We start from the raw sequence: 23,251 nt of genomic DNA, 5'->3' as shown, positions 1-23,251 counted from the left end.
TCTTGCAGTATGATTTCATTTCACGGTTTGGCAAAATATTAGGCTTTCTTTTGATGTCCGATATTAATCAATATTTTACTTTTTGCTGGGCTGCTTTGCAAATGTTTTTTTTTCATAAATTTTATTTTGAAATAATATTTCAGTGATAAATCATATATATTAAAACTACGCTATAAGATTTGCCATCGAAACTGCTATCTGTGGTCAGTTATTATTATTATCGATCAGTTGACCATCTGTTTATCATGATGATCAGCTGTACGCTTTTTAGCTGTTCAGCGGTGAGAAGTGAAAAAAGTGTTCTGTGGTCGAGCTGACCTGATTTTTTATATTTTGTATCATGCTTTCACAGTAACTCAGGACAATAATAGCAGACAATATAAGTTGCCTTTCATGCCGAAGGTCGCGCCCATAATATCTCTGCTTTCTGTTCACTTTGTCATCAGTTGAGCTCAATTTTTTTTCATTCATCCATTTTGTTGGATTCTCAGTTCTCTATTATTTGAATGGTAACAATAATAATAGTAATAATAATGTTTTAATCGTTTTCCAAAGCCAATCAACACTGTAACTGTTTCAATAGTTACTTTTCGACTGCTGTTGCGCTTTTTACTTCCAAATACAATTAGTGAAGCATTGCATAAAGCGGTCATGTCATGTATAAAACTTACAATTTACAATGCCATATATTCTTTTGTAAATCAAATGTTTAATTCCAAATTCGTTCATTTTTGTCATTGTTATGGGTTTTGGCAAGGAAATTTATTTTTTAAAAAAATAATAAAAAAAGAGAAAAATGCCATTTCCGGTTGATTCTTTTCCTATTCATGAAATGTTGCTGCTGTTTGGCGATGCTTGTAATTCAATTGAGAAATGAAATTTGATTTTTTAATCTCATCATTGCCGAGATAACTTTTCACTTTTAAGTAGGGTGATTTTTTGATGTCAGTTTTATTTAGAAACTTTGTTATAAATTGTTGAAAGTAGTTCATTTTAATGTGTATTTTTCTTGTGCATTTATGTCAGCATTTGCAAATTTTGTACACTGCAAGGTCAGTAACGCACATTTATTATATAGATATAAGCGTTCTTTGCCATGTGCCTATCATTCGGTGATTATTGTAGTTTTACATTACGGTTCGTCGTGATTGACATCAGATAGTCATGTTTAATTTGTGAATCACTGTTATAAATGAATGACATCTGGGTCAATATAATATTATTCGATAACTTGATGTCAAGTTTCGTTGTACAGTACTTTCCGTACTGTAGATGCGAGTTGTGAACTGTTAATTTTACACTTTGCATTATTATGACTTTTATAAAAATTTCTTTGTCACAAAGATGATGTTGGCTAGGTAGCTTTAGTATTTTTTATCAGCTAGTATTGTTCATTTCGAAATAAGTTTTGATGCTGAAGAAAACTAGTAAAAATTCTAAGGTATGGATTCCTTATATTAGCATATGCAAATTAATAACACCAAAACATAAATTATATGTTGGCATGTGGTGAACTGCATGATTATTATTTGATAATTTTTTATTTTTGTTATTATTTTATTCAGTAATTTGTTGTGTAAGATCGTATTTGTTGAAGAAGATATATTTTCAGAAATTTGCCTGATGGGCTATTCAGTTAGTCAGTAATTGGTTGGAAATTTTATGCAATTTGGACGTGTGAAAGTGTAAATTGTATTACAATTCCGTTTTTTGCAGTTCTCTTCATGTACGACTTAGAGCTTGTACAAGCAAAATGTTGCTGTTTTTATGTTATGAATGAAGTCGGAGATTTTTCAAGAAAAGAAAAACGCTTTTATTTCGTGCACGTTTGAGCGATATTGAAGCATGATGTTTTCGAAGATAGTTAATTTTAAACGTGAAACTTTTTATAGTGTAGCAGAGAAATAAGTGTTCTTTTTTGTTGTAATTAAAAATTTTTACATAGATCTATAATGTAAGCGGAAAGTGTTGGTTAAAAGTGAAATATGTGTTATGTACAGTGCATGGAAAAGATATGGCATGTTTGTTTAACGTCAGTTTGTTTGGTAGTTTTGCAAATTTTGACTTCAGTTTTGTTTTGTGAAGTTTGATAACGCAATAACGTTTTTTGCGTTGAAGCAGTACGTGAATGGAAGTATTATTTTTGTGCTTCGTGTTTTCGTGAACATTGATATAATGTAAATGCAATTACTGCTAGTGCAGTGTTTTTACATTGACGATTTTTTAATGTATTTTCTGAAATGAATGATAATTTTGAGAATTTGAGCAGTACTTATTCTGTTATCTTTATAATAGAAAAGAGCTGTTGTAGATACTGATTTACATCTACATGTTTGTGTGTGTAAATTTGAGGATTTTGAATTGTAATCTGTATTAAATTGTAATTAAATGAAAAGTTCAAAATGGTTACGATAGAATAAAATTTATAAACTGCACAAAATTTCTTTTATATTAGTTGTTGTTGGCATGCACAACTGTTTCATTTTTGAACATTTAAGAATAAACGAAGAAAGCCATCGAATCAGCCTGGTTCATCATCGGAAATATCAAATGGTGGTGCTACAGATTTAGTGACGCCTGCCGGTGCTTCTGCGGAAAATGCCACAGTAAAACCAAATCAGCCGATTGCAAATGAATCTGAAATAAAATATGATCTATCCGATTTGAATTTGGCGAGCAGTTTTGTTTCGGATCTCAATCTTCCGGCTGACGTGATTGAGGACGTATGCCAATCTTTTCCTGGGGATTTTGACAGTATATTGACTGCAGACTTTTTGAATGATGATGATTATTCTTTTGCCGGTATAAATTGCCAGGATCTTAATCAGCCGAAAGCTTTGGATAATACTGGTGTTACTGATGGTGGAACGACAGGCGGTGTTTTTCAGCAGCAGAATGCTTACAATGACGGGAACAATATTTTGAAAAAAGATGCTGTAAATTCTTCAACACGTTTGAATTCGGCACCTTGCCAACCGGCAATGGTCCGTTATCCGTATCATGGAAATAGTTCAAATTCTTATGAATACAATCCACCAACGGTGCGGGCACCGTTTTTTCTGCCAAATGATCCTGCATTTTTTGATCACGCTCCTCCGAACGTTTCTTACGTTCCCTCCCCAGAAAAGCATCCTCCTCCACCGCCGTCGATGATCAACTCTGGCCAAACTACTTCTCACCATCCAATGGTGATGGGTAACAACATTTCATTGCCAATGAACATGCAACAGCTAGTTAGACCGGGTGCACTGCCAATGTCTACTGGTGTTGTCGGAGGAGCAGCGCACTATGAGGATGAATACCTGCCTCCTCAAACACCAATTCCTCATCACGTAGCTCACCACCACCACCACCACCACCATCACCTTCACCAGCAACAACCACAACCACAACAACAACAACAACAGCATCATCATCATCATCATCAAATGGGAACTGATTTCCGACAGAATGCCATGCCAATGGGTGCTAGATATTCATCTGTAGTGGATCCGTATGCGCATTGCTGTGCGTCGTCCTCGCAGATGCAACCAATGCCTCAGATGGGCGGAGCACCACCACCGAATCCGGTCGGTATGCCAATGCAAGCAACTCAATACGGTGGCTCATATCCAACAGCTTTAAGCGGTCAGATGAATGCAGCAATGTTTTCTGGTCCATATCAACAGCCGGTGGTCAGAAATCCGAATATGGGCTATCCTGTACATCAGCAAGTTCAGTATGATTCGTACAGGCAGCCGAGAGATGTGGGAGCTCGATTTTATCAGATGTATCGATGATGCAAATTTGACCATTTTCAGTTGCATATTTTATGACTGAGCTTATTCTTTCAAAAAATCAGGTGTGCTTTTGAACTCCTCCTTGTTAATTCGTTTCTTTTGAATAGTTGTTCATTTTTCAGCCTTAGACTGATGTGGACATTGTGTAATTTTAATTCAATATTTGGTGAGGCCTATTTGTAGCCCATTTTTTTTTGTTAAACGCATTGAGACTTCTTCAAACGTGTGACGAAGATGATCTCGTTCGAGCACTGTTTTATGCATTTGCCAAAATGAAAGTGTGTTGTTTTTTACTTCTAGGGTGTTGGTCCTCACTTCAGTTTTATTCTATTGAAAAAAGACAATAAATTTTTTAAAATGTCTTGTTCTTTGAAATTTGAATGTATACTTTGATTTTCAGCGGTTAAATTTTTGGATTATATGATAGAAATTCAACTACTTCTTTCTAACTGTAATTGAAATCTATCGTTTCATGTCAAATAAATTGGTATCGTTATTTTATAAATATAAATAAAAATATAAGATATTTCAATTAATGTCTTTTGTTTATTTTATGTTTGAATAATTGATGTAATTGATAATGTTAACAATTAATATTAAATTTTTGAAAAAAAAAGTTGGAATATTTTAATGTTTACACCAATCATAGTTTTTTATATGTGAATGAGTAACTTTAATTTTTTTTTAATATACAAATAAACTTTCAAATTTTGCATGCATTATTTCCATTTGAAAGTTTCAAATTCTGCACGATAATAAAGCAAAAAGGATGCTTGCATATTTTATCATTTTGCTAATATTTTGATATTTTTAAAATAAAGTCGAACATTTTTTGAATTCATAGTTACGCGTTTTAGTCGTAGTTTGATAATGAAATTCATTTACAGCTACTTGTTGGCAAATTGCATTTGTACGCTAATGTAAAATTCTGTTTCTGCATTTCATACATTTCACGTAAATTTATTGTTATGCAATTCGATGTCCCGCTTTTATTTGACAACGTATAGAGTTATTATATGTTTTATTCTCATTTGCTTCGTTTAGTTTATTTAAAGTCGTGTTCAAGTCTGAAGGCGTTGATTAGAAAATATTATTTTAATAATTTTCGTAATCGTTAAATAGTGCCTGATGAGAGAATAATTTGAATGAATTTTGTAATTCAGGAGTTTCCTGTTTACAAAAATTGCTTATAATGTCGTTCACGCAATAGTAGTTATTGATTTTGTAAAATTGCATTGGTAACAGTAAAAAGTACTTTTTGGATTATTTAAGAACATCACAGATATTTTTGGGACATGTTAGAAAATTTTTTAAGCAACAAACATTATTAATTAAATAAACTGGTGAAGATAATTGTTATTATTATTAAGTTGCACGGAAATGTATGACTTGCATCAACAACATTTTATTATATACATGCATGCATATATATATATTAAATTTGTAATATTCTATAAATATATAAGTAGGATGTATTTGCCAGCTGTATGTAATTTTTTAGTAGGAAAATGCTACAGATATATTGCAATGGTGTGCTTATTAGCAAATAAACAGAAGTGAGCTGAATGAATTGCAATGTTTGTTCAAATTGTTACTTAAATATAAATAAAATGTGACATGAGCATTTATTATGTAGTATTAAAAAAAACAAATGACGATTTTAAACAGAAATTCTGCAATATAAAATGGCCGATCAATGTTACTTTTCATTCAAAGCAATCGTCTACTTTTGCTGAGTTTAATTTTTTAATAAAAAGCAAATCAGAATAAAAATGTTCATCCGATGCTGTTTAATTGCTATGCTTGTCATCATTCCATTCTGCCAAGCCAATCCATTTAAACAAGTGGCTCGACTTCTACCATCCGCCAAAGCTGCTGCTGAATCATCGGCAATAAGAGAAAGTGCGATAGAAATTGGAAAAATGATGCTAAAAGATGCAAAAGTACAAATCAAACCTCCGCCAGGGAAAAAACGTAAAGAGACCTTTCTTCAGGCAATGACAAGAGAGCTTATTTAATTGAAAGAAGAAAAATGGAAATTTTCAACGTGTCCACCATGGAACTTTTTGCTACAAGATAATTTTGTAACAAACGTTGCTCATATATGAGTATTCTAAATTGTCGATTGCTGTTGATTTCGATCAAATAAATTCAGCAAAATGCACTTTCATTTATTAATTATTTACGATCGCTAAAATCACACTGATTATTTAAGCTTACTGAATGAAATTGACAAACTTTTCGAAACAAAATTGCAAATATTAAATTGTTGTAAAATTTAAAGCGCCAAGTAATGCTAAAATTTCCAATCTTAATTTTACAATTCAAAAAGATGATTGTTTGAAATTTTTAAAAATTTAAAACAAACTAAAAAATTATTCTTGCTGAAATACTAAAGTAAAAAACCGCATGAAATTCCGCCCATATTCACGAAACGATACAAAGAGATAACAGTAAAGTCAAGCTATTCATTGATTAATAAAAAGACAACTAAAATTATATAAAATTCACAGTTGGATGTGTTTTTGTACAGGTTTTTCATACATGAAAATTTATGCATAATTAAAGCAAATTAAAGTTTACCGGAATTAGCATTATAAATTTCTAGCGTATCCGCATGTACTGATTACACTTTGTGCATTATTCTTCACGGTAAAACTATACTACAAAATAGTTACATAAATATAGCCATAATGATTATCAGTTGGTGTATCGGTGTAATGCTTTACTAAAAGGATATGGAAACAGATCTTTCTCTCATTAATTTCATAGTTTTCTTTTAATTTTTCAAGATTAATTTTGAATAATAATGATAATAATAACAATAAATACAAAATAAAGAAATGAATCAATATGCGCTTCTTACAGCTTTCAAAAATTATATAGAAATAATTCATATATTAAATATGGACATTCCATATAAAATTTAAAAGTAAAAAATGCATTAGTTTCAGTAATTTTCAGTACTTAATCATATTGTATTAATTAATACTTAACTTCAATAATAACTTTCATATTCTGGTTGTACTATGCAATTATAAAACAAATGTAAATTGCAACTAGTTATTTGAAGCACTGAAATAATGTTCATATAAAATTAAATGGCAATTAGTTGCAAGAACGAGAATAAATGGACATCTGGATTATAAAAAGTGAAATGTCTTGTATGAATATAATTTAAAAATGGATGTTGAAAAAATATTAATAATGAATAATAGAATATTTCAATGTACTTGCTTGTAGTAAAAGATGTAATATATTTTTTGAATTTGAGAATTTAAGACAAATTTTATTAACGATTCAATTTGATCTACTAAATAGTAATGTAAAGTAAAAATGCAAGAGCCAGCATTTAAGTGGGATGAATTTGCTGAGCAAATAATTTTTATTCATACTACCAGTTTAGTAAAGAAATAAAATTTAAACAAAATTATGCGTAAACATACAATGTAATTAATGCATGAAAAATGCAAAGAAAAAAAAATTGTCAAATTAGCTGTACAAAATTTACATTTAATTGTAATCTGAAAATGAATTATGGAATGTAAACGTAAGACAATTGCACAAACCTATGCAATTGCTTATACGCCTGCAAAATGTTTATTTATACGCCATCCATGAGCTTGTTTAAGAGCTAAATGTTTGAAGGATTGTAATATTAAATTTGACTGCATGTTCTCACTGAGTAAACATGTATAATATATTAATAGGCCGCAAAAAACATCCACAATCATCAACTTCACTTGGAACATTATCTTCAAGCTTCATTTCACTAATAAGCCAGAATGTCTCGACTTTCTTTAATTGCTTTAGTTTTTGTGGCTGCTTTATGTTTATTGGAGATAGAATCTAAAGAAGCCCCAGAATCAGTGGAGATAGAAGAACAGCCCACTGGTGAAGAGGTCGAAGTGGTTGATGCGCCAAAGCAGAAGAAAGATTCAAAGGGAAAAAAATTCTTGAAATCAGCAAAGAAAGCAGCAGTAAAAGTTGGGAAAACTACCAAGAAAGCTGCTGTAAAAGTTGGAAAAACTACCAAGAAAGCTGCTGTAAAAGGAAAAGATGCAGTTTCTAAAAAAATGCAAGAAAGAAAAGAAAAAAAGCAAAGCAAAGAAAAAGCTAAAAAGGAATAAAAGTACGAGTTGAAAATTCTGAAATTATTTGGCAGAGTGTAATTTTCTTTACTCATGGTTCAGCAAAGGATCACACTCTTACAATGAAAACTTTTATATGGCTTTATGATTAAAATTGAAATTATTTGTACAATAAATTATTTTTACACTACATACATGCTTTGTTGCTTTGATTATGAAAATTATGTTTCGAAACAATATCACAACTAAGAACTATTGCAATTCAATGCAAATGAATACAATACAAAGCATTACGCCTTTGTTGAGTACCAATGAGTGCATAAATTGGCAATGAAACGTAATTTTGTCTTTACAAGTATAAATTTCAAAAATTTCCTTCTTTATCTAAATTCTCAATTCACTTTAAACTGAAAAAATTCGTCAAAACAGCGGTTACGTTTAATTTTTGTTTGCTGTATATTGCTTGTTTAAAATAAACATCGTAAAGTGAAAGCTACAGTGCATCACACGATTTATTTGAATTTCTCATCAAATAAATTCGAAATACTTTTAGCATTATGTTTTAGCACATTTATTTCAACTTATTATTGAAATTTTTATGATTCAAAGAAGTTAAAAAATAAAAGTTTTGAAGATTCCTTCTGTAAACATCTAGGGTTGCTGTAGAAGTTTGTTGGCCATATCTCTGGTCTCTAACGTTTATTCATAAACAGATACGAACACCAACAACACACGCACAAAAACACAAGTTAATCATACACTTTCACTCACACACTCATTAAGCAGCCATACCACGCACTCTCTGTCTAAACAGTCATGCCAGGCACATTGACTAAGTGCCATAATTGTGCTATATAAATAGGTTTTATACGCTAGATGGCTAGATGGACGCCGTTCTCTTTTTAAAATTGGTCAACGTAATTATCATTCTTGAATTGGCGCCTACGTTATTTTATTCTTTTTGATCTTGACTTCCTTTTAATTGTTAACGCAACCGTGCCCTTTAGATTGTCCCCTCTTAAAAAATGTAGCCGTTCTCGGCTCTGATGTCGTACTGAGCTTTTTCTGCGCACAGTCACCACAGCTAGCACACCAGTCTTCTACGTCTACTGCCAATAAAACCGCCTCCTGAGGCGCTCTAGGGTTTTTTCTACGACAAGATGGCCAGCTTCGGGTGAGTCGTGCACTCGTTGTAGGACTTCCGGTATCCACTGACTAGGAACTACTAACAGCGAGCGCTTGTCATTGTCACCAGTCGTTTTTTTTGCTGGTCCTTCCATTCACGCTTTAGGATGCCGTCTTGAAGACCCCTTACTGATTCGTTGATGCCTCATCAACCCCCACGTTCGTAAAATTAATATTATTAATAATAAATTTCTTTATTATAAGGTACCCTTTTCACCCTTACTGATTCTCGATCAGATTCATTTCACCTTTACGTTCAATTATCTTTTCTTCAATTTGGATATCTGTATCTGTAATGACCGTATTCATGTGAATAATAATGTTGATCAAGTTAAAGGTAGTTGATAATTTTTTATTTAACTACTTGGCATCGTTAATAAGAAGGATGTGTTTGATGAGTAGCAGCATGGGCAGTGATATCTGGCTGGAGACTGGTGAGTTTCAGGGGTAAACCACGCATTTTCAGGTTCAATCTGTCCATCTGCTTTGTTCCTTTGTTGTGGTGTCCATTGATAGTTCAGAAATTATTGTTATAAAACAGTTCTCCACAAAATAAATTCCTCAAATGGGATTTCAAAGTTCATATTCGATCCCGGAGCCCATCGAACCCCATTTGACCTCTCAGCCTTTATCGACCCCTTAGATAGTCTTATAGACCCCAAAGGGTCGATATCGACCACTTTGGCTATCCCTGGTCTACAGCATTGTTAAATTTTATTTATATCATAAATTTTTCCAAGTTAACTTTCGCTGCTTGCATTAATGAAAGCATTATTTCATTTACAACTTGCTTAATTCTTATTCAAACAGAAAAATAATTTTTTTAAACATAAATATTTTATTTAATGAAAATGCAGAAAACAGTACGACCGGTCAGTACCTGAACCTCAGAATTACAGTATTCCCATGTTTCATTAGAGAGCCATTTATTTTTAATCTCTAACGGCAGTACTATTTTTGTTTTCTGTGTGATCCTATTGTTGGTTAGGTGATTTCAGTTTGTTAGTGATATTATAATTGTGTTGTTTTGTGATTTGTGTATTTACTGCGTGAGCAAGATTAGAGATGGAACCAACAGAATGAAAAGAGCAGAATGAATCACTAGATTCGAATCAGATAAAGGTAGGCGAGCTTGTTCAGTAGACTGTAAATGCAGTTAAGCATTTACATTCTACTTTTTTTGAGTTTTAGAAAATAGTTGTTGTGCTCAGCACGTTTTGGTTATCTGAGCTGTATTGAACCTGCGACACACATACACGGATGCTTTCTGAACTTGATGATCACTGCATCGAGTTTCTATCTGAAAGTTTGAGGAATATGAGAGCTGTAAATACTGTTTTTAAATGAACTTAGCTGTGATGGTGCAAACTACCCTTGGAATGACAGGTTGAGATCTCGAATGGCAGGCAAAATGCATACGAAATTCTCTGGCCAGATAGAAAAATCGTCGAAGTCGCAGTGTGAAAATGGTCAGCTATTGAAATCGACTCACGGAAAATTGAGTTGCCACGCTGCAGTTTTCAAGAGAGCACTGTTAAGGTAGCATCTCTGAAGCTCAGACTGCCGAGAAAGTGCTCACACAGGTTTGTGATGCACTTCATGAACCTTAATTGGATAAGCTCGATGGAGGTATACTTGCTTTACTCCACTTTAGAACAAATTTGAGATGTGAGTCACTGAAGAACGGATTTGAATGATGATAATGCCAAATGGATGCATTTTTGTTCTTGTTTAAATGAAATCATTTCAGAGGCAATAGCAGGTCTATGACATCGCAAATTATTTTGTGGCAGTGAGGCAACTGCAAAAGAAATTTGACCGTCAGAATCACATTATGAATCTTCAGGATTTTGCTAGCTGTGATAAGGTAAGTGCGCTGGGACCGCGCACATTACATCACCAAACCATTGGCCACACGCATGTACTGAAAAGGTTGCTTTCAGAGATCCTGTAGTTTTGCAGATCCTAATTGTTTCCCTTAAAAATCTTCATTTTGCTATTTTGGGGTATTTTGAATTACTCTGACATATTGTTTGTTTACAAAAAATAGATGCATTATTATTAGCCGTAGTGATGGTGAATAGAGAGAACGTCAGCAAAATTGTGTGGTTTGGTATTGTTCTGAAGGTGTGAAGGTTTACTAGATATGTGACGCAGAGAATGGTTGTGCTCTAAAAGATTGGTTATATACTGGTAGAAGTGGTGAACAACGCCAAATTGGTCTAGCAAACACCATTGTTGAGCAATTGGCACAGCCATTTCTGAACCCTAACAGAAACGCTTTTATGGACCGTTATTTTACATCATTTTCCACTGTGGAATATTTTCCTGAGCATGGTCTTAGAGCTGTAGATACAGTCTCTGCACATCACCGTGATGTTCCAGCACGTTTGCGTGAAACAGCACGACATTAGCTGTTCATACACACAACAAAAAAGTAACGATGATCATTTACGTTCCAAGGAAAAAAAGAATTGTTCTCCTGATGACTTCATGCCACGCAAAGTACAAAATAGACAAACAGCGAGACGATAAAAAACCAAACATCATAAATGGCTATAATTTTGGTAAAGGGGGCGTAGATAGCATGGATGCAAGAATATAAGATTTTTGCGGCAAAAGGATAGACCATTCAGATGTTGTGCCTCATCGTTGACGCGTGCATCAACAACGCATTCTTACTGATGAGCCCCCAGCAAAGTTATAAGAAGACAAAGATGCATTTTATGAAAGAGCTTTCAGCTCACCTGGCCAAACAAAACACGAAACGAGATATCAAAATTAAAAAATCTATGGACAAAGAAAAAAGATGCCTTCATTCGCTATCGAGTGCCCCCAAAAACAGGAAAGTTGAAACATCAGTTACAAGACGGCAAAATCCATCAAAATGCCAAGAACTAGGATGTCAAAAATCAACGCAAATCCGCAGCCATTCATTTCAAAAATATATATGTAGCAGCCGTGAAAACACTAAAATGTAGTATAGCTCTTGCATGAAATAAAATAAATCATCATTTATTTGTGAAATCATTATTAGTTCTTGAAAAATTGATTATTTTAGCATCATGTACAGGGTTAAACATGACGAATCTTCTGGTGTCTACATATGTAGCACGGATTAAGGTGTAAAATTTGCCGCCCGGATGAGGGTTTAATTTAAAAGTAAAAAATGCATTAGTTTCTGTAATTTTCAATATTTAATCATAATATATTAATTAATATAATCAATAATAACTTTCAAATTCCGGTTATATTATGCAATTAACTATCAAACAAATGTAAATTGCAACTAGATATTTGAAGCACTGAAATAATGTTCATATAAAATTAAATGGAAATTAGTTGCAAGAACGAGAATAAATGGACATCTGGATTATAAAAAGTGAAATGTCTTGTATGAATATAATTTAAAAATGGATGTTGAAAAAATATTAATAATGAATAGTAGAATATTTCAATGTACTTGCTTGTAGTAAAAGATGTAATATATTTTTTGAATTTGAGAATTTAAGACAAATTTTATTAACGATTCAATTTGATCTACTAAATAGTAATGTAAAGTAAAAATGCTAGAGCCAGCATTTAAGTGGGATGAATTTGCTGAGCAAATAATTTTTGTTCATACTACCAGTTTAGTAAAGAAATAAAATTTAAACAAAATTATGCGTAAACATACAATGTAATTAATGCATGAAAAATGCAAAGAAAAAAAAATTGTCAAATTAGCTGTACAAAATTTACATTTAATTGTAATCTGAAAATGAATTATGGAATGTAAACGTAAGACAATTGCACAAACCTATGCAATTGCTTATACGCCTGCAAAATGTTTATTTATACGCCATCCATGAGCTTGTTTAAGAGCTAAATGTTTGAAGGATTGTAATATTAAATTTGACTGCATGTTCTCACTGAGTAAACATGTATAATATATTAATAGGCCGCAAAAAACATCCACAATCATCAACTTCACTTGGAACATTATCTTCAAGCTTCATTTCACTAATAAGCCAGAATGTCTCGACTTTCTTTAATTGCTTTAGTTTTTGTGGCTGCTTTATGTTTATTGGAGATAGAATCTAAAGAAGCCCCAGAATCAGTGGAGATAGAAGAACAGCCCACTGGTGAAGAGGTCGAAGTGGTTGATGCGCCAAAGCAGAAGAAAGATTCAAAGGGAAAAAAATTCTTGAAATCAGCAAAGAAAGCAGCAGTAAAAGTTGGGAAAACTACCAAGAAAGCTGCTGTAAAAGTTGGAAAAACTACCAAGAAAGCTGCTGTAAAAGGAAAAGATGCAGTTTCTAAAAAAATGCAAGAAAGAAAAGAAAAAAAGCAAAGCAAAGAAAAAGCTAAAAAGGAATAAAAGTACGAGTTGAAAATTCTGAAATTATTTGGCAGAGTGTAATTTTCTTTACTCATGGTTCAGCAAAAGATCACACTCTTACAATGAAAACTTTTATATGGCTTTATGATTAAAATTGAAATTATTTGTACAATAAATTATTTTTACACTACATACATGCTTTGTTGCTTTGATTATGAAAATTATGTTTCGAAACAATATCACAACTAAGAACTATTGCAATTCAATGCAAATGAATACAGTACAAAGCATTACGCCTTTGCTGAGTACCAATGAATGCATAAATTGGCAATGAAACGTAATTTTGTCTTTACAAGTATAAATTTCAAAAATTTCCTTCTTTATCTAAATTCTCAATTCACTTTAAACTGAAAAAATTCGTCAAAACAGCGGTTACGTTTAATTTTTGTTTGCTGTATATTGCTTGTTTAAAGTAAACATCGTAAAGTGAAAGCTACAGTGCATCACACGATTTATTTAAATTTATTACCTATATAATATTCGAAATATTTTCAGCATTATGCTTTAGCACATTTATTACAATTTATTATTGAAATTTCTGTAATTCAAAAAACGTTGAGAATTGAAAATTGTGATGATTCTTCTATTTAAAAAACCTTTTCCATCTTTTTTATCAAGCATAAAATTCTTGTCATTGAACTGGTAAATGAACAGTTAACAACAAGGATAACTGCCGCAGGTATGAATAAAAATTCATTCCTTTCTTTTATCATGCATTAGTTGAACCATAAATGAAGAATGCAAGCATTGCAAATCGCTGCTGCAGTTCATAGCAAACTGTCCAAGCGAAAACATGACAGTATTACCCATATTCATGCAAATATATTTTTGATATTTTGAAACACTATTCTAGCATGAATTGCAAAAGTAAGTTTTCTGAGTTGTATATAAATATTCTTTTTAAAAAAGCATCAAAACATGAATATTATGCATTAGCAGCGCAAATGAGACAACTCATATGTATTTGAAAATCGAAGTTTATGTTTCATACATCAGTTTATTAATGTTATATATTCAGGTAAGATTGATTGCATCCATCAGTTAACGTAGAAACAGTATAGCGTACTCGTCTATTTTTTGTCCAAATACAAACGAACGCACACACAATACGAGCAAGTTAAACAACATGGAATACACCATACTACTAACCTAGCCCACACACAACTTAGAATATTAATACAGTCGCAATATAAAGATGGTTAAGCATAATACTTTTATTTTCTACCAGAACAGGAAATTTTCTCAATCAACAATGTTTCAACAGCTTGTATATATGGAACTGTGCGAAATTTATGCAATGTCAGTGCTCAAAAAACGATGAAATACATCATTTAAAAATGTTTTGTTTTTTAATTTCACAAACATTAAGCATAATTTAGTTGAAACTAATTATAAAATTAGTTTGCCTTTTTATCAACTGGATAACTAGTATAGTCGACATTTTCTTTTTTGTTGTTGTCTTAATTAAAAAAGTTAATGAACCTCAAATTCAACTTTATCATAATTATATGTGCCAAATTAAAAAAAATTCACTTCAGATGAAAGATTTACAATATATTTATTTGTTTTTATCCAAAAGTAAAAACTGAAATTAATTTACTACGAATGGCTATAAATAGCTAGATTAAGATACTTGCAACATTTTATAAAGGTTTATAAAAGAGTCCTTCCCATTGATTACATTACCATCATTTGAACAAACATTAGCATCCGTACTTTAGATTCCACATTCAAAGAAATGAAAGAAATAACAAACGTGAACATTTTGCAAGATACTAAAAGTAAACATCAAAACTATTATTCTCCTCAGCTTTAGATCGAATTAAATTGATCAAGACCATTTTCAGTTTTTGTATGTTTAAGCAAAGCAGTTATGCCAAAATGTGCATAGTTTAGATGATTATTGTTTTCTTCTCTCCATTGAATAAACGATGAAAAAATATAAATATCCTCTTGAAAAAGATGTTTGCATGTATTACAGCAAGATGGTTCGATTTTGTTCACTTGTTATACTTTTGCTGCTTGTTCCACTAATAATAGATACAGAAGCTAAGAAAAAAGCAAAATCGCGAAGCCCTGCCGTTCGAAATAAAAATCTTGAAAGTGATGCTGAAAATAGTTCAGAGTTGGTTAACAATGAAGAAGATGAAGAAGGTATTTTAAAGCTTGGTAAGAAGTTGGCAAAAAAAGTAGCTAAAACTGCTGCTAATAAAGCTAAAAATCTTAAAAATAAAAAAAAGTCTAAAAAGAATAAGAAGAAGAAAAAGAAGAAGAAACCAGCAAAGAAGCCAGTAAAACAGCCACCTGAAGAAGGCTCTGAAATGCAGCCACCAAAGCAGCCACCTGAAGAACCACGTGGAGAACCAATGGAACCACCAGCTGAAATGCCAGCGGGACCACCAATCGATGAGCCAACAGAAATAAAACCAGAAGACCAATTTGAACCACCACCACCGCCTCCTGAAATGGAAGCCGGCGACGCAGATGACGTAGAAAATGCTGTTGAAGAGTAATACTTTGTTTGTTTCTGTCAACATTTAAATAAAGTAAAAATAATTTAATATATTAAAATAAAAAACAATCAAGTGTTGTTTTAAATTTTCAAATGTTATTAAGTGAGCCTTCAACTTTAAATAGATCAGATTGAAACATATCAAGTTAAAATTCTGTTATTGCTTTCATTCATTCATTTTTAAAATTAAAGTTATGTTGTCTTAATTAATTAAAATTTTTCATTTTTTAAAATTATCATTAAAAATTATTTATCAACTGATATATGTTCATAAATATGAAATTGAATTATGTAAAACGTTTTACATAAAAATCACCAACAGAAGTGAAAATGGAAAGTAGAATAATAAGAGCAATAAAATTAATAATAAATATTTTTTTCAATGTACATCTGTTGTGTATGTGAACTGATTGATATATGCAGAGACTTTACTTGTAATGACAACACAATACCAAGCTAATGTATAACGCACATGAGATCATACACACAGAAAACGCACACACAGAGAAACAATGCACACCGAGAGAACGCGGGAACAAACCTACGCACGCACACTGATGACGTGAAAACTACTGCACCTACTGTAATATGTTTCTGCGCGTTCTTTTTGTAGCTATTTTTGATCGCATAGAATCGCAATACATTACAACATCAATATCTCGCTTAACGCTCATGATATGCTCCTAAAAAGTGCTAAAAGTGAAACAGCGTTAAACAGGGTCGTTATAGTATGCGTTTATAGTACATCAGTTCCAATGAAAGTTATACACAACATACAACAACAAAATTTGTTTTACATTTTTATGAAAATGCTTAAATGCTTTATTGATCATAAAACATTGTGGTTTTGATGAAGGACCGGTCTTTGTTTTCTCAAGTCTAGGTTCCTTGATAATAAAAGCGTCAAAAGTTAATTGTGTTATCTTAAGTTTTCTTTCACAAAAAATTTCTTTATAGCAAAAAATTACTTTATGAACACCTCACCTTGCATTGGATGTTCGCTCATAATCTGGATCGTGTTCACGATCTGAATCATGATTTTTGCACTCTTGATGATGCTGTTGTTGAGGAATTCTGTTGTTAGAGTTCTTACAGGTGAATTATCTTCTAAATCCAGACTGTTAGTTCATTATCAGTGCATAGTTCGGACAGTTCTTTAAGATCACCATTGCTATGACTTTTACTGCGAAGCTCTAATAATTCCTGAACATGTTTCTTGGGAAATTCTTGTGCTGCTTTGACATTGAAATTAGCTGCTTCACCACTGATACTTATGTCATAAAGGTTCGTTTGCTTTTGAAATCTATCAGTTTCACAAGCTCTGCTAGTTATTAAATTTTCAAATTCATCTACACTTTTTTATTGAATATAACTGAAGATGCTTTTTACCTTTTCCGTAATTGTCACCTGGCTTAGAGGCAAGCACTATTGCCTTGGATCATCCATTCAGATACGAAGCCTTCTTTCCATTTCTTCAAACGAGATTCTTTCCATTTGAACGAGTTACTTTTATTGCTGGAAAATTCGAAGTCGTAGATGCGAAAGATTTCATCTTTTATCATTTTTTATAATTTCTTGTGTCATGGACGTTGCCAAATTAAGAGAAGTACCCACACCTGACTTGAAACTCACCGGCTTTCAATTGCCCTGATATTTGTAGTTTCACATCCAGAGAAATGCTTTCCTTTGCATTTTTGAGCTATCATTACTTGTAGACAGACATTTTTCTTGACATAATGGACAGAACCCACCATAAATATATGATAAAATATATAAAGCATAACCAAATACAAAAACTCCAAACCAATTACCGTGAATAAATGACTAACTGAATGTATCAGATAAGTCAAGTGACACGAGATTTGTTGGTGAGTGAGCAAAAATGAATCATGTGACACGCCAGTTAGAAACAGCGCTAAGCGAGGCAGCGTTGAGCGTTGGCAACGATCAAATTCGTTGACTTTTTGTTGCTTTAGCAAAGCTTTTTAGAAATGCAAGATTTCATTGAAAACTGCTGATCAGACAGGAATACATAGTCAACAAGCTTTTCATGGCATTTTATGTTGTAAAATGTTCACATATTTTACACATTGCTTTGCAATAACTGCTGCCATTTGTTCGTGTTCATCATTCAGCAGACAAAATATTATTGATGATGCTAACTTTCATTTTTCTCGAATTTTTTATACTCCATATTATGGTGCAGATAATATTCAAAGATATTATTTCTTTACACAAAATTCATATTATAAATTTTTTACTTTGCATATTAAAGCACGATAATTCAAATGTTTTTATAGGTTGAATTTACAGTGAACTTTTGCTGAGCAAATTTTGAATTAATTGAGTGGCCATTTGCTTTAGCGTCTGCTTCGCCTCACAAACTGACCAGTCAGCCAATTCTGTACTTTTAAGCAATTCAGTAACTTTGTTATGCAACCCATCTCGATTTAAGTCGTTTTTCAACTGCTCAAAATCAGACATCATGAACTGTTCCACATTTTTTGCTAAAGCTATCACAGGATATCTAGCCCAGTTGGAAAGTACCACATAATTGTATTGGGTTTCAGTGTTGTAATCATCTTCGTCATAATCAGAACTGGTGTAAACTACCTGATCTGTAAAAAGTATGAAATTTTTAATCAATAGCACAGCTGTTTAAAACAATTCCTACTTACAAGGGCAAGGATCAGATTGCATGTATACTAAAGCTTGATTATCATTGCTGATCACACCATAGCCGAAACCGAATTTCGGTAGGCCGTAAGAGCTGCCATCTCGAAAAGAATCAAATGTTGCAAAAGTGCCGGTTCCGTTTCTTGATAAAACTAATCCATGATCTTGAAACGAAAATCAAAATTAGTGATTGTCAAAAAATCTGATAAGAAAATAACTTATTTATCATCATAGTTAAGTGATATTTTAAATTTTAAGAAAAAATTATTTTATTACTTTATAACTGCTTTGAAAATGCAAAACTTACAATCTGATGTGGCGCAGTGTCTAGAAAGTGCGGCTGGTGTCATTAATACCTGCAAAATTTTGGTAATCGATAAAAAAGAAAAAAACATTTCAGAGATATACAAATTTTCCAAACGGATTTTATAATTTTCTGTTTCATAAATAAGAATCGAATATATTTCACAGAATAACATTATATTTAAAGTTAAATGGTTAAATGGAAAAAATGGCATAAACGAAGTTATTCAATTCATATACCTCATATGAATGAAGCAAAAATGATTATCTTCGAAAGTGCATTAGGTGAAATTGTTCTTACCCAATACCATTTTCCCATCAATTTTTTCGGATGTACTCTGGTAGCGGGTAGCATTTTTCGCATGAAACTTTGAGCCCCTGGGAAAATGCGAAGCATGTTTTGCAATACGGATGGGGATATGTGGTTGAAAAATGGAGTTCCATTTGGTAGACAAGCTCCAAAACCGGGAAAATTTTGTGCCGTCTCCGCCAGCGTGGGAGCAGCCTTGTACAATGGCATATTGGTTCTGCGTCGACTGGTCAACAACAAGGGTCGATGGTCATCCGTATGCAAATCAGTCTCGTCGTCAGGCTCTTGTTCAGACAACGGTCTGGCACGTTGTCGATGCTTGCGACGTTCGGCACGTCGACGGCTTGTAGTCAACGGCTTCAGCGACTTGAGAAAGCTCAAAAAGTTTACCCCTTGTCGGGCGTAGTCAACCACCTGACCGGAAGTGGACAACGGTGCCGGCGACAGACCAGCCTGGCCAAAATTGAGCCAGTCAAAAATCCCGTGCGCTTGGACTTTGCTAAAGACAAACATTGCCACCAATAGCACTGATAAGCAGCGCATCCTGATCCTGTGTTCACTTTGATTGCAAATGGTGTTGTCAACAGCAAGCAAGTGCCACTTTTCTAGCGGCTTATACAAAACAGTATACGGTCATTCCAATTGCAATGTAGGTGACGGCCGCGTCCAGTATACGGTTTAGATGAAAGTTCGCGCCGGATAGTACAATCCAACGGTCGGTCGGTCGACCTTGATTTGGACACCAATTACGCAACAATGAATATCTTCCATCCTGTGTTCCGGTTGCCTACTTTGCACACATTCGGCCTGGACTGATTCAATAATTTCAAATTTTGAAAAAAAATTATTTCACATATTAATTGCAGATTAACAAAAGCAGGATGAAGAATATAAAAAATTAACATACAAACACTTGCATCTTTTTCAAAAGCATCGACTTTTATTTCATAAAACGGGGACAGAAATTTCAATCGAGAATTCGCATCAATATTTTTTCATTTATCACATTATTCAAACTTTTTTAATAATAACTTTTTATTCTCACATCTGCCAACAGTGTTCTTGCTCAGAATACATAATTACTTGCGCAGTATATTGATTGAAGGAAAAACGGATTTTTGAAATTGATATATGCAATAAAAAATACCCTCCTCGTTGGTGTTACTGAAAAATTCAAATTTCAAAACAAATTCATTCATTTTTTCTTTCACTGCTCATAATAATAGTAAGCAAAACAACGCACAACTCTGAAATAATTTTCACACAAATTTGTTAGAGTTAAAGGAGAATACAGTCAATCGAGAATCACCATTAAAAACTGAACATTATCAATTCGAACGTCATTCGAGTAATTTTTTGTGAATTTTTGAATGAATTGAAAAGTTTTTTTTTTAATTTCTCAAAATAAATTTTTTAAACTTCTACACAAAACTACACTGAAATAGAAAATATATTCATCATGCTAAATACGCATATTCATCAGCATTATCAGTGCGCCGTAAAAAATTCTTTTCTATAACGCTTTCTATTGCTTGCTTAATCATCTGTACTTCTGGTACAAACCGCCCTACACATTGCTCCATAACCTGAACAAAAAACAAATATTCACTATTTAAAATATTTTTTACAAACTTGTGCAATAGTAAATTTAAAATAAATAATGAAAAAATAATATTGTGATTTTATCACATTTCTTCATGTTGGATTAAATTCCAGTACATATACTAACCTCTCTCAAAAGATCTTCATGTTTTATTAACTTTCTGGATTTCATAATACGAACCAAAGTGCATTCAATGAACAGCTTTCGATCAACCTTCAAATCAGCATGCACCTGACGTCCAGCACTTAAATCCTGAAATACAGAAAAGATGACTTTATTTTTTTCTCAATAAATAGGAATTTCATTTTCATATTCACTTTATTAAATGCGTCACTGAAGAAGGGCGAGTTCACTCTGAACTTTACTCGCCTGCTTGTCAAATGTTTGTTCAATATTATCTTCGATCGTAACTGACCATCAAATTTTTCAGACTATAAATTTTTACAAAATCAACATCGAACAAACAAAGCAATGATCTGATGAAAAATTCATTTTTATACCTGACGCAGTAAAATACCAGCGTCAATCAAGCACTGCAAATTACTATCAAATCCCCCATCCTGTATGCCACTCCTTATTTTCAAATCTTCCAGTGCTAACTGATCGTGATTTTCGAAACACAACAAAATAGCCAACTGATGCAAGTTAACAGAAGCCATAAGACGCCGATGCAGGTAGTGCAACATGACATCCACTAAATAATAAGCATTTTACATCTTTGAATTTAAATACTTTTCAATTCATCAAATCGAAATCTCAAAATGACAATTTGGCAGATCAACCTACCAACGGAAAACTGCAACATCCACGACAACTTTCTTCCACTGAAGAACCTGGTGTAGTACTGTTCAAACTAAAACAAAAAAATCAAATATAGAAAACAATAACAATAAACTACGTAAAAGCTAAAAAATAAAAAAAATACAAACCTCGTTAATCGCATTTTCAATCACAGGAGGAATAGGTATCTTCAACTGGCACTGCATCAATGGCCATGCACCAGCCTACAGAAATAACATGTGTGGCTAATCTTCAACTGTTTATTCAAACACAAGTTTTATACAATCACTTTTGCATTTAAATCATCAAAGAAATTTTCTCATTTCACATCTTTAACGCATCATATATATATATGGTTTAATAAAGCTAATTTTATTATTGTTAATTAATGCAAAATTTTAAAAGAATCCATTTGCTCACATAAATATTTACATTTCAAACTTCATAAATGCTGAATTCTCATTTGCTTATTCTTAAAATAAAGTACATTATATATATATATATGAATATATGAATTCAAACACAATTTACTTGAAGCACCATCATGTGGACATTAATGCCCAGAGCTCGTTCTTGCAAATAGTTAACAAAATTATTAGTGAGTTCTTTGCTCAAAGTGATGTCAGATAACATTCGCTGAAATTTCGAGATAAACTCATATCCACAACAAGACTAAAATAATTCATATATAAATATATCCACCAAAAAAATATTTCAAAAAAACAGAAAACAAAGCAATACATACTTTCAATTTGTGAATCATCGTTTCTTCTGCAGGAATTGAAATTGACACGCCACTGATAAGTCGATTTGCCAGCGAACGCGAATAATACTTACATGAAAACAAAGCGTTAAAATAAAATATGCTAATACATTATAATATTTACATTATAATATAATACAAATAAATATATAAACAAATATAAATATAAATATATATATATATATATATATATATAATATTAAATAATAAAAGTCATATAATCACTCACTCACTTTGTGAAATAAATCTTTATCATCAACAAAGCGAAGAATATTAATTGCTTTTGTAAGCTAAAAATAATTATAAATAAAATAGCAATCTTCACAAAGCGTCATTCAAACCTCGAAATCTATATAACTCTCCACTATAGGTTTCGTAGATTTTCGAAGTATTTGATCAATATGCTTCGATAACTAAATAAGAAAAAGAATCATTTATCTTTTCTATCCAAACATAATCAAACACACACAGACACAGATGCATATATTTTTTTCACAGAGGTAAACTTACCCATTCTGCAGCTTTGGCGGGATCTTTGCTTCCATTTCGATGATTGATAACAGCCAAACAAGCCTGAAACATATTTTAAATGTCAATTTCATAATCACGCTGATTATCTCGTCAATGCATCTTTATATTCAATCAAATTTCCAGAAGATCCAAATTAAACAAACTAGACAAGCAATTATACAAAGCTAATTTACAAAACAACGTAAAAAACATATTACATTACTGAATACAAATGAAATTAATATAACTCAGAAAAGATACTTACGCGATCCAACGCTGCAGAAAATTCATGATCACCTTTAAAAGTTTTCTACTATTGACGTATTTATCAAAAACAGCCAAAATTTTCTTCGACCAA

General features: G+C 32.3%; 10 protein-coding genes across 10 annotated transcripts; 8 read left to right on the top strand and 2 right to left on the bottom strand.

Annotated features, from left to right (window-relative positions):
• Window positions 1-796: 796 nt before the first annotated feature.
• Window positions 797-3,779, top strand: Tsp_00285 (conserved hypothetical protein). The gene is made up of 6 exons (XM_003376026.1): window positions 797-857; window positions 1,566-1,584; window positions 1,613-1,635; window positions 1,717-1,826; window positions 1,946-2,032; window positions 2,499-3,779. Exons 1-6 carry the CDS (start codon window positions 797-799, stop codon window positions 3,777-3,779), a joined length of 1,581 nt encoding a protein of 526 aa, XP_003376074.1.
• Window positions 3,780-5,551: 1,772 nt separating this feature from the next.
• On the top strand, window positions 5,552-5,797 carry Tsp_00286 (conserved hypothetical protein). The gene has a single exon (XM_003376025.1). It carries the CDS (start codon window positions 5,552-5,554, stop codon window positions 5,795-5,797), a length of 246 nt encoding a protein of 81 aa, XP_003376073.1.
• A 1,767-nt stretch (window positions 5,798-7,564) lies between these two features.
• Window positions 7,565-7,909, top strand: Tsp_00287 (putative histon H1). The gene has a single exon (XM_003376024.1). The coding sequence runs from the start codon at window positions 7,565-7,567 to the stop codon at window positions 7,907-7,909; it is 345 nt and encodes a 114-aa protein (XP_003376072.1).
• A 1,531-nt stretch (window positions 7,910-9,440) lies between these two features.
• Tsp_00288 (putative parathyroid hormone 2 receptor) lies at window positions 9,441-10,367 on the top strand. Its single transcript, XM_003376023.1, has 4 exons — window positions 9,441-9,489; window positions 9,597-9,749; window positions 9,913-9,953; window positions 10,254-10,367. Exons 1-4 carry the CDS (start codon window positions 9,441-9,443, stop codon window positions 10,365-10,367), a joined length of 357 nt encoding a protein of 118 aa, XP_003376071.1.
• An 87-nt stretch (window positions 10,368-10,454) lies between these two features.
• On the top strand, window positions 10,455-11,469 carry Tsp_00289 (putative parathyroid hormone 2 receptor). Its single transcript, XM_003376022.1, has 3 exons — window positions 10,455-10,571; window positions 10,818-10,922; window positions 11,200-11,469. The coding sequence occupies exons 1-3, from the start codon at window positions 10,455-10,457 to the stop codon at window positions 11,467-11,469; spliced, it is 492 nt and encodes a 163-aa protein (XP_003376070.1).
• A 270-nt stretch (window positions 11,470-11,739) lies between these two features.
• Tsp_00290 (putative parathyroid hormone 2 receptor) lies at window positions 11,740-12,177 on the top strand. The gene is made up of 2 exons (XM_003376021.1): window positions 11,740-12,032; window positions 12,117-12,177. Exons 1-2 carry the CDS (start codon window positions 11,740-11,742, stop codon window positions 12,175-12,177), a joined length of 354 nt encoding a protein of 117 aa, XP_003376069.1.
• Window positions 12,178-13,070: 893 nt separating this feature from the next.
• Window positions 13,071-14,027, top strand: Tsp_00291 (conserved hypothetical protein). Its single transcript, XM_003376020.1, has 2 exons — window positions 13,071-13,196; window positions 13,932-14,027. The coding sequence occupies exons 1-2, from the start codon at window positions 13,071-13,073 to the stop codon at window positions 14,025-14,027; spliced, it is 222 nt and encodes a 73-aa protein (XP_003376068.1).
• A 1,340-nt stretch (window positions 14,028-15,367) lies between these two features.
• On the top strand, window positions 15,368-15,949 carry Tsp_00292 (hypothetical protein). The gene is made up of 2 exons (XM_003376019.1): window positions 15,368-15,605; window positions 15,717-15,949. The coding sequence occupies exons 1-2, from the start codon at window positions 15,368-15,370 to the stop codon at window positions 15,947-15,949; spliced, it is 471 nt and encodes a 156-aa protein (XP_003376067.1).
• A 1,411-nt stretch (window positions 15,950-17,360) lies between these two features.
• Tsp_00293 (conserved hypothetical protein) lies at window positions 17,361-19,780 on the bottom strand. Its single transcript, XM_003376018.1, has 6 exons — window positions 19,229-19,780; window positions 18,932-18,980; window positions 18,627-18,788; window positions 18,330-18,566; window positions 17,581-17,776; window positions 17,361-17,463 (listed from the first exon to the last, which is right to left on the bottom strand). Exons 1-6 carry the CDS (start codon window positions 19,778-19,780, stop codon window positions 17,361-17,363), a joined length of 1,299 nt encoding a protein of 432 aa, XP_003376066.1.
• A 914-nt stretch (window positions 19,781-20,694) lies between these two features.
• Window positions 20,695-22,956, bottom strand: Tsp_00294 (cullin family protein; the record flags this gene model as incomplete). The annotated part of the gene is made up of 7 exons (XM_003376017.1): window positions 20,695-20,823; window positions 20,967-21,092; window positions 21,341-21,534; window positions 21,627-21,693; window positions 21,770-21,844; window positions 22,152-22,292; window positions 22,894-22,956. Coding segments are annotated over 7 exons (795 nt in total), but the record flags the coding sequence as incomplete, so codon positions are not given.
• Window positions 22,957-23,251: the final 295 nt, after the last annotated feature.

Source organism: Trichinella spiralis (genome assembly GCF_000181795.1).
Source record: "Trichinella spiralis strain ISS 195 chromosome Unknown Scfld4, whole genome shotgun sequence".
Classification (NCBI taxonomy): domain Eukaryota; kingdom Metazoa; phylum Nematoda; class Enoplea; order Trichinellida; family Trichinellidae; genus Trichinella; species Trichinella spiralis.
Note: the sequence above shows the minus strand (reverse complement) of the source record. Positions and strands in the feature narration are given on the sequence as shown.

Excerpts from the sequence above, each read along its gene's own strand:
- Tsp_00285 (XM_003376026.1), top strand. The coding sequence starts at position 797 with ATGCCATTTCCGGTTGATTCTTTTCCTATTCATGAAATGTTGCTGCTG. Across the intron at positions 1,636-1,716 it reads TTTGCCTGATGGGCTATTCA|TTCTCTTCATGTACGACTTA; the intron begins GTTAGTCAGTAA and ends CGTTTTTTGCAG. Across the intron at positions 2,033-2,498 it reads ATATGGCATGTTTGTTTAAC|AATAAACGAAGAAAGCCATC; the intron begins GTCAGTTTGTTT and ends TGAACATTTAAG.
- Tsp_00289 (XM_003376022.1), top strand. The coding sequence starts at position 10,455 with ATGGCAGGCAAAATGCATACGAAATTCTCTGGCCAGATAGAAAAATCG. Across the intron at positions 10,572-10,817 it reads AATTGAGTTGCCACGCTGCA|GTCTATGACATCGCAAATTA; the intron begins GTTTTCAAGAGA and ends AGGCAATAGCAG. Across the intron at positions 10,923-11,199 it reads ATTTTGCTAGCTGTGATAAG|ATATGTGACGCAGAGAATGG; the intron begins GTAAGTGCGCTG and ends AAGGTTTACTAG.
- Tsp_00287 (XM_003376024.1), top strand. The coding sequence starts at position 7,565 with ATGTCTCGACTTTCTTTAATTGCTTTAGTTTTTGTGGCTGCTTTATGT.
- Tsp_00288 (XM_003376023.1), top strand. The coding sequence starts at position 9,441 with ATGTGTTTGATGAGTAGCAGCATGGGCAGTGATATCTGGCTGGAGACT. Across the intron at positions 9,490-9,596 it reads TGATATCTGGCTGGAGACTG|TTCTCCACAAAATAAATTCC; the intron begins GTGAGTTTCAGG and ends GTTATAAAACAG. Across the intron at positions 9,750-9,912 it reads GACCACTTTGGCTATCCCTG|AAAACAGTACGACCGGTCAG; the intron begins GTCTACAGCATT and ends ATGAAAATGCAG.
- Tsp_00291 (XM_003376020.1), top strand. The coding sequence starts at position 13,071 with ATGTCTCGACTTTCTTTAATTGCTTTAGTTTTTGTGGCTGCTTTATGT. Across the intron at positions 13,197-13,931 it reads CTGGTGAAGAGGTCGAAGTG|CATTATGCTTTAGCACATTT; the intron begins GTTGATGCGCCA and ends AAATATTTTCAG.
- Tsp_00286 (XM_003376025.1), top strand. The coding sequence starts at position 5,552 with ATGTTCATCCGATGCTGTTTAATTGCTATGCTTGTCATCATTCCATTC.
- Tsp_00293 (XM_003376018.1), bottom strand. The coding sequence starts at position 19,780 with ATGCGCTGCTTATCAGTGCTATTGGTGGCAATGTTTGTCTTTAGCAAA. Across the intron at positions 18,981-19,228 it reads TGATGGGAAAATGGTATTGG|GTATTAATGACACCAGCCGC; the intron begins GTAAGAACAATT and ends AAAATTTTGCAG. Across the intron at positions 18,567-18,626 it reads GCAATCTGATCCTTGCCCTT|ATCAGGTAGTTTACACCAGT; the intron begins GTAAGTAGGAAT and ends TACTTTTTACAG.
- Tsp_00292 (XM_003376019.1), top strand. The coding sequence starts at position 15,368 with ATGAAAAAATATAAATATCCTCTTGAAAAAGATGTTTGCATGTATTAC. Across the intron at positions 15,606-15,716 it reads AGAAGGTATTTTAAAGCTTG|CAAAGAAGCCAGTAAAACAG; the intron begins GTAAGAAGTTGG and ends AGAAGAAACCAG.
- Tsp_00290 (XM_003376021.1), top strand. The coding sequence starts at position 11,740 with ATGAGCCCCCAGCAAAGTTATAAGAAGACAAAGATGCATTTTATGAAA. Across the intron at positions 12,033-12,116 it reads AGCCGTGAAAACACTAAAAT|CATCATGTACAGGGTTAAAC; the intron begins GTAGTATAGCTC and ends TGATTATTTTAG.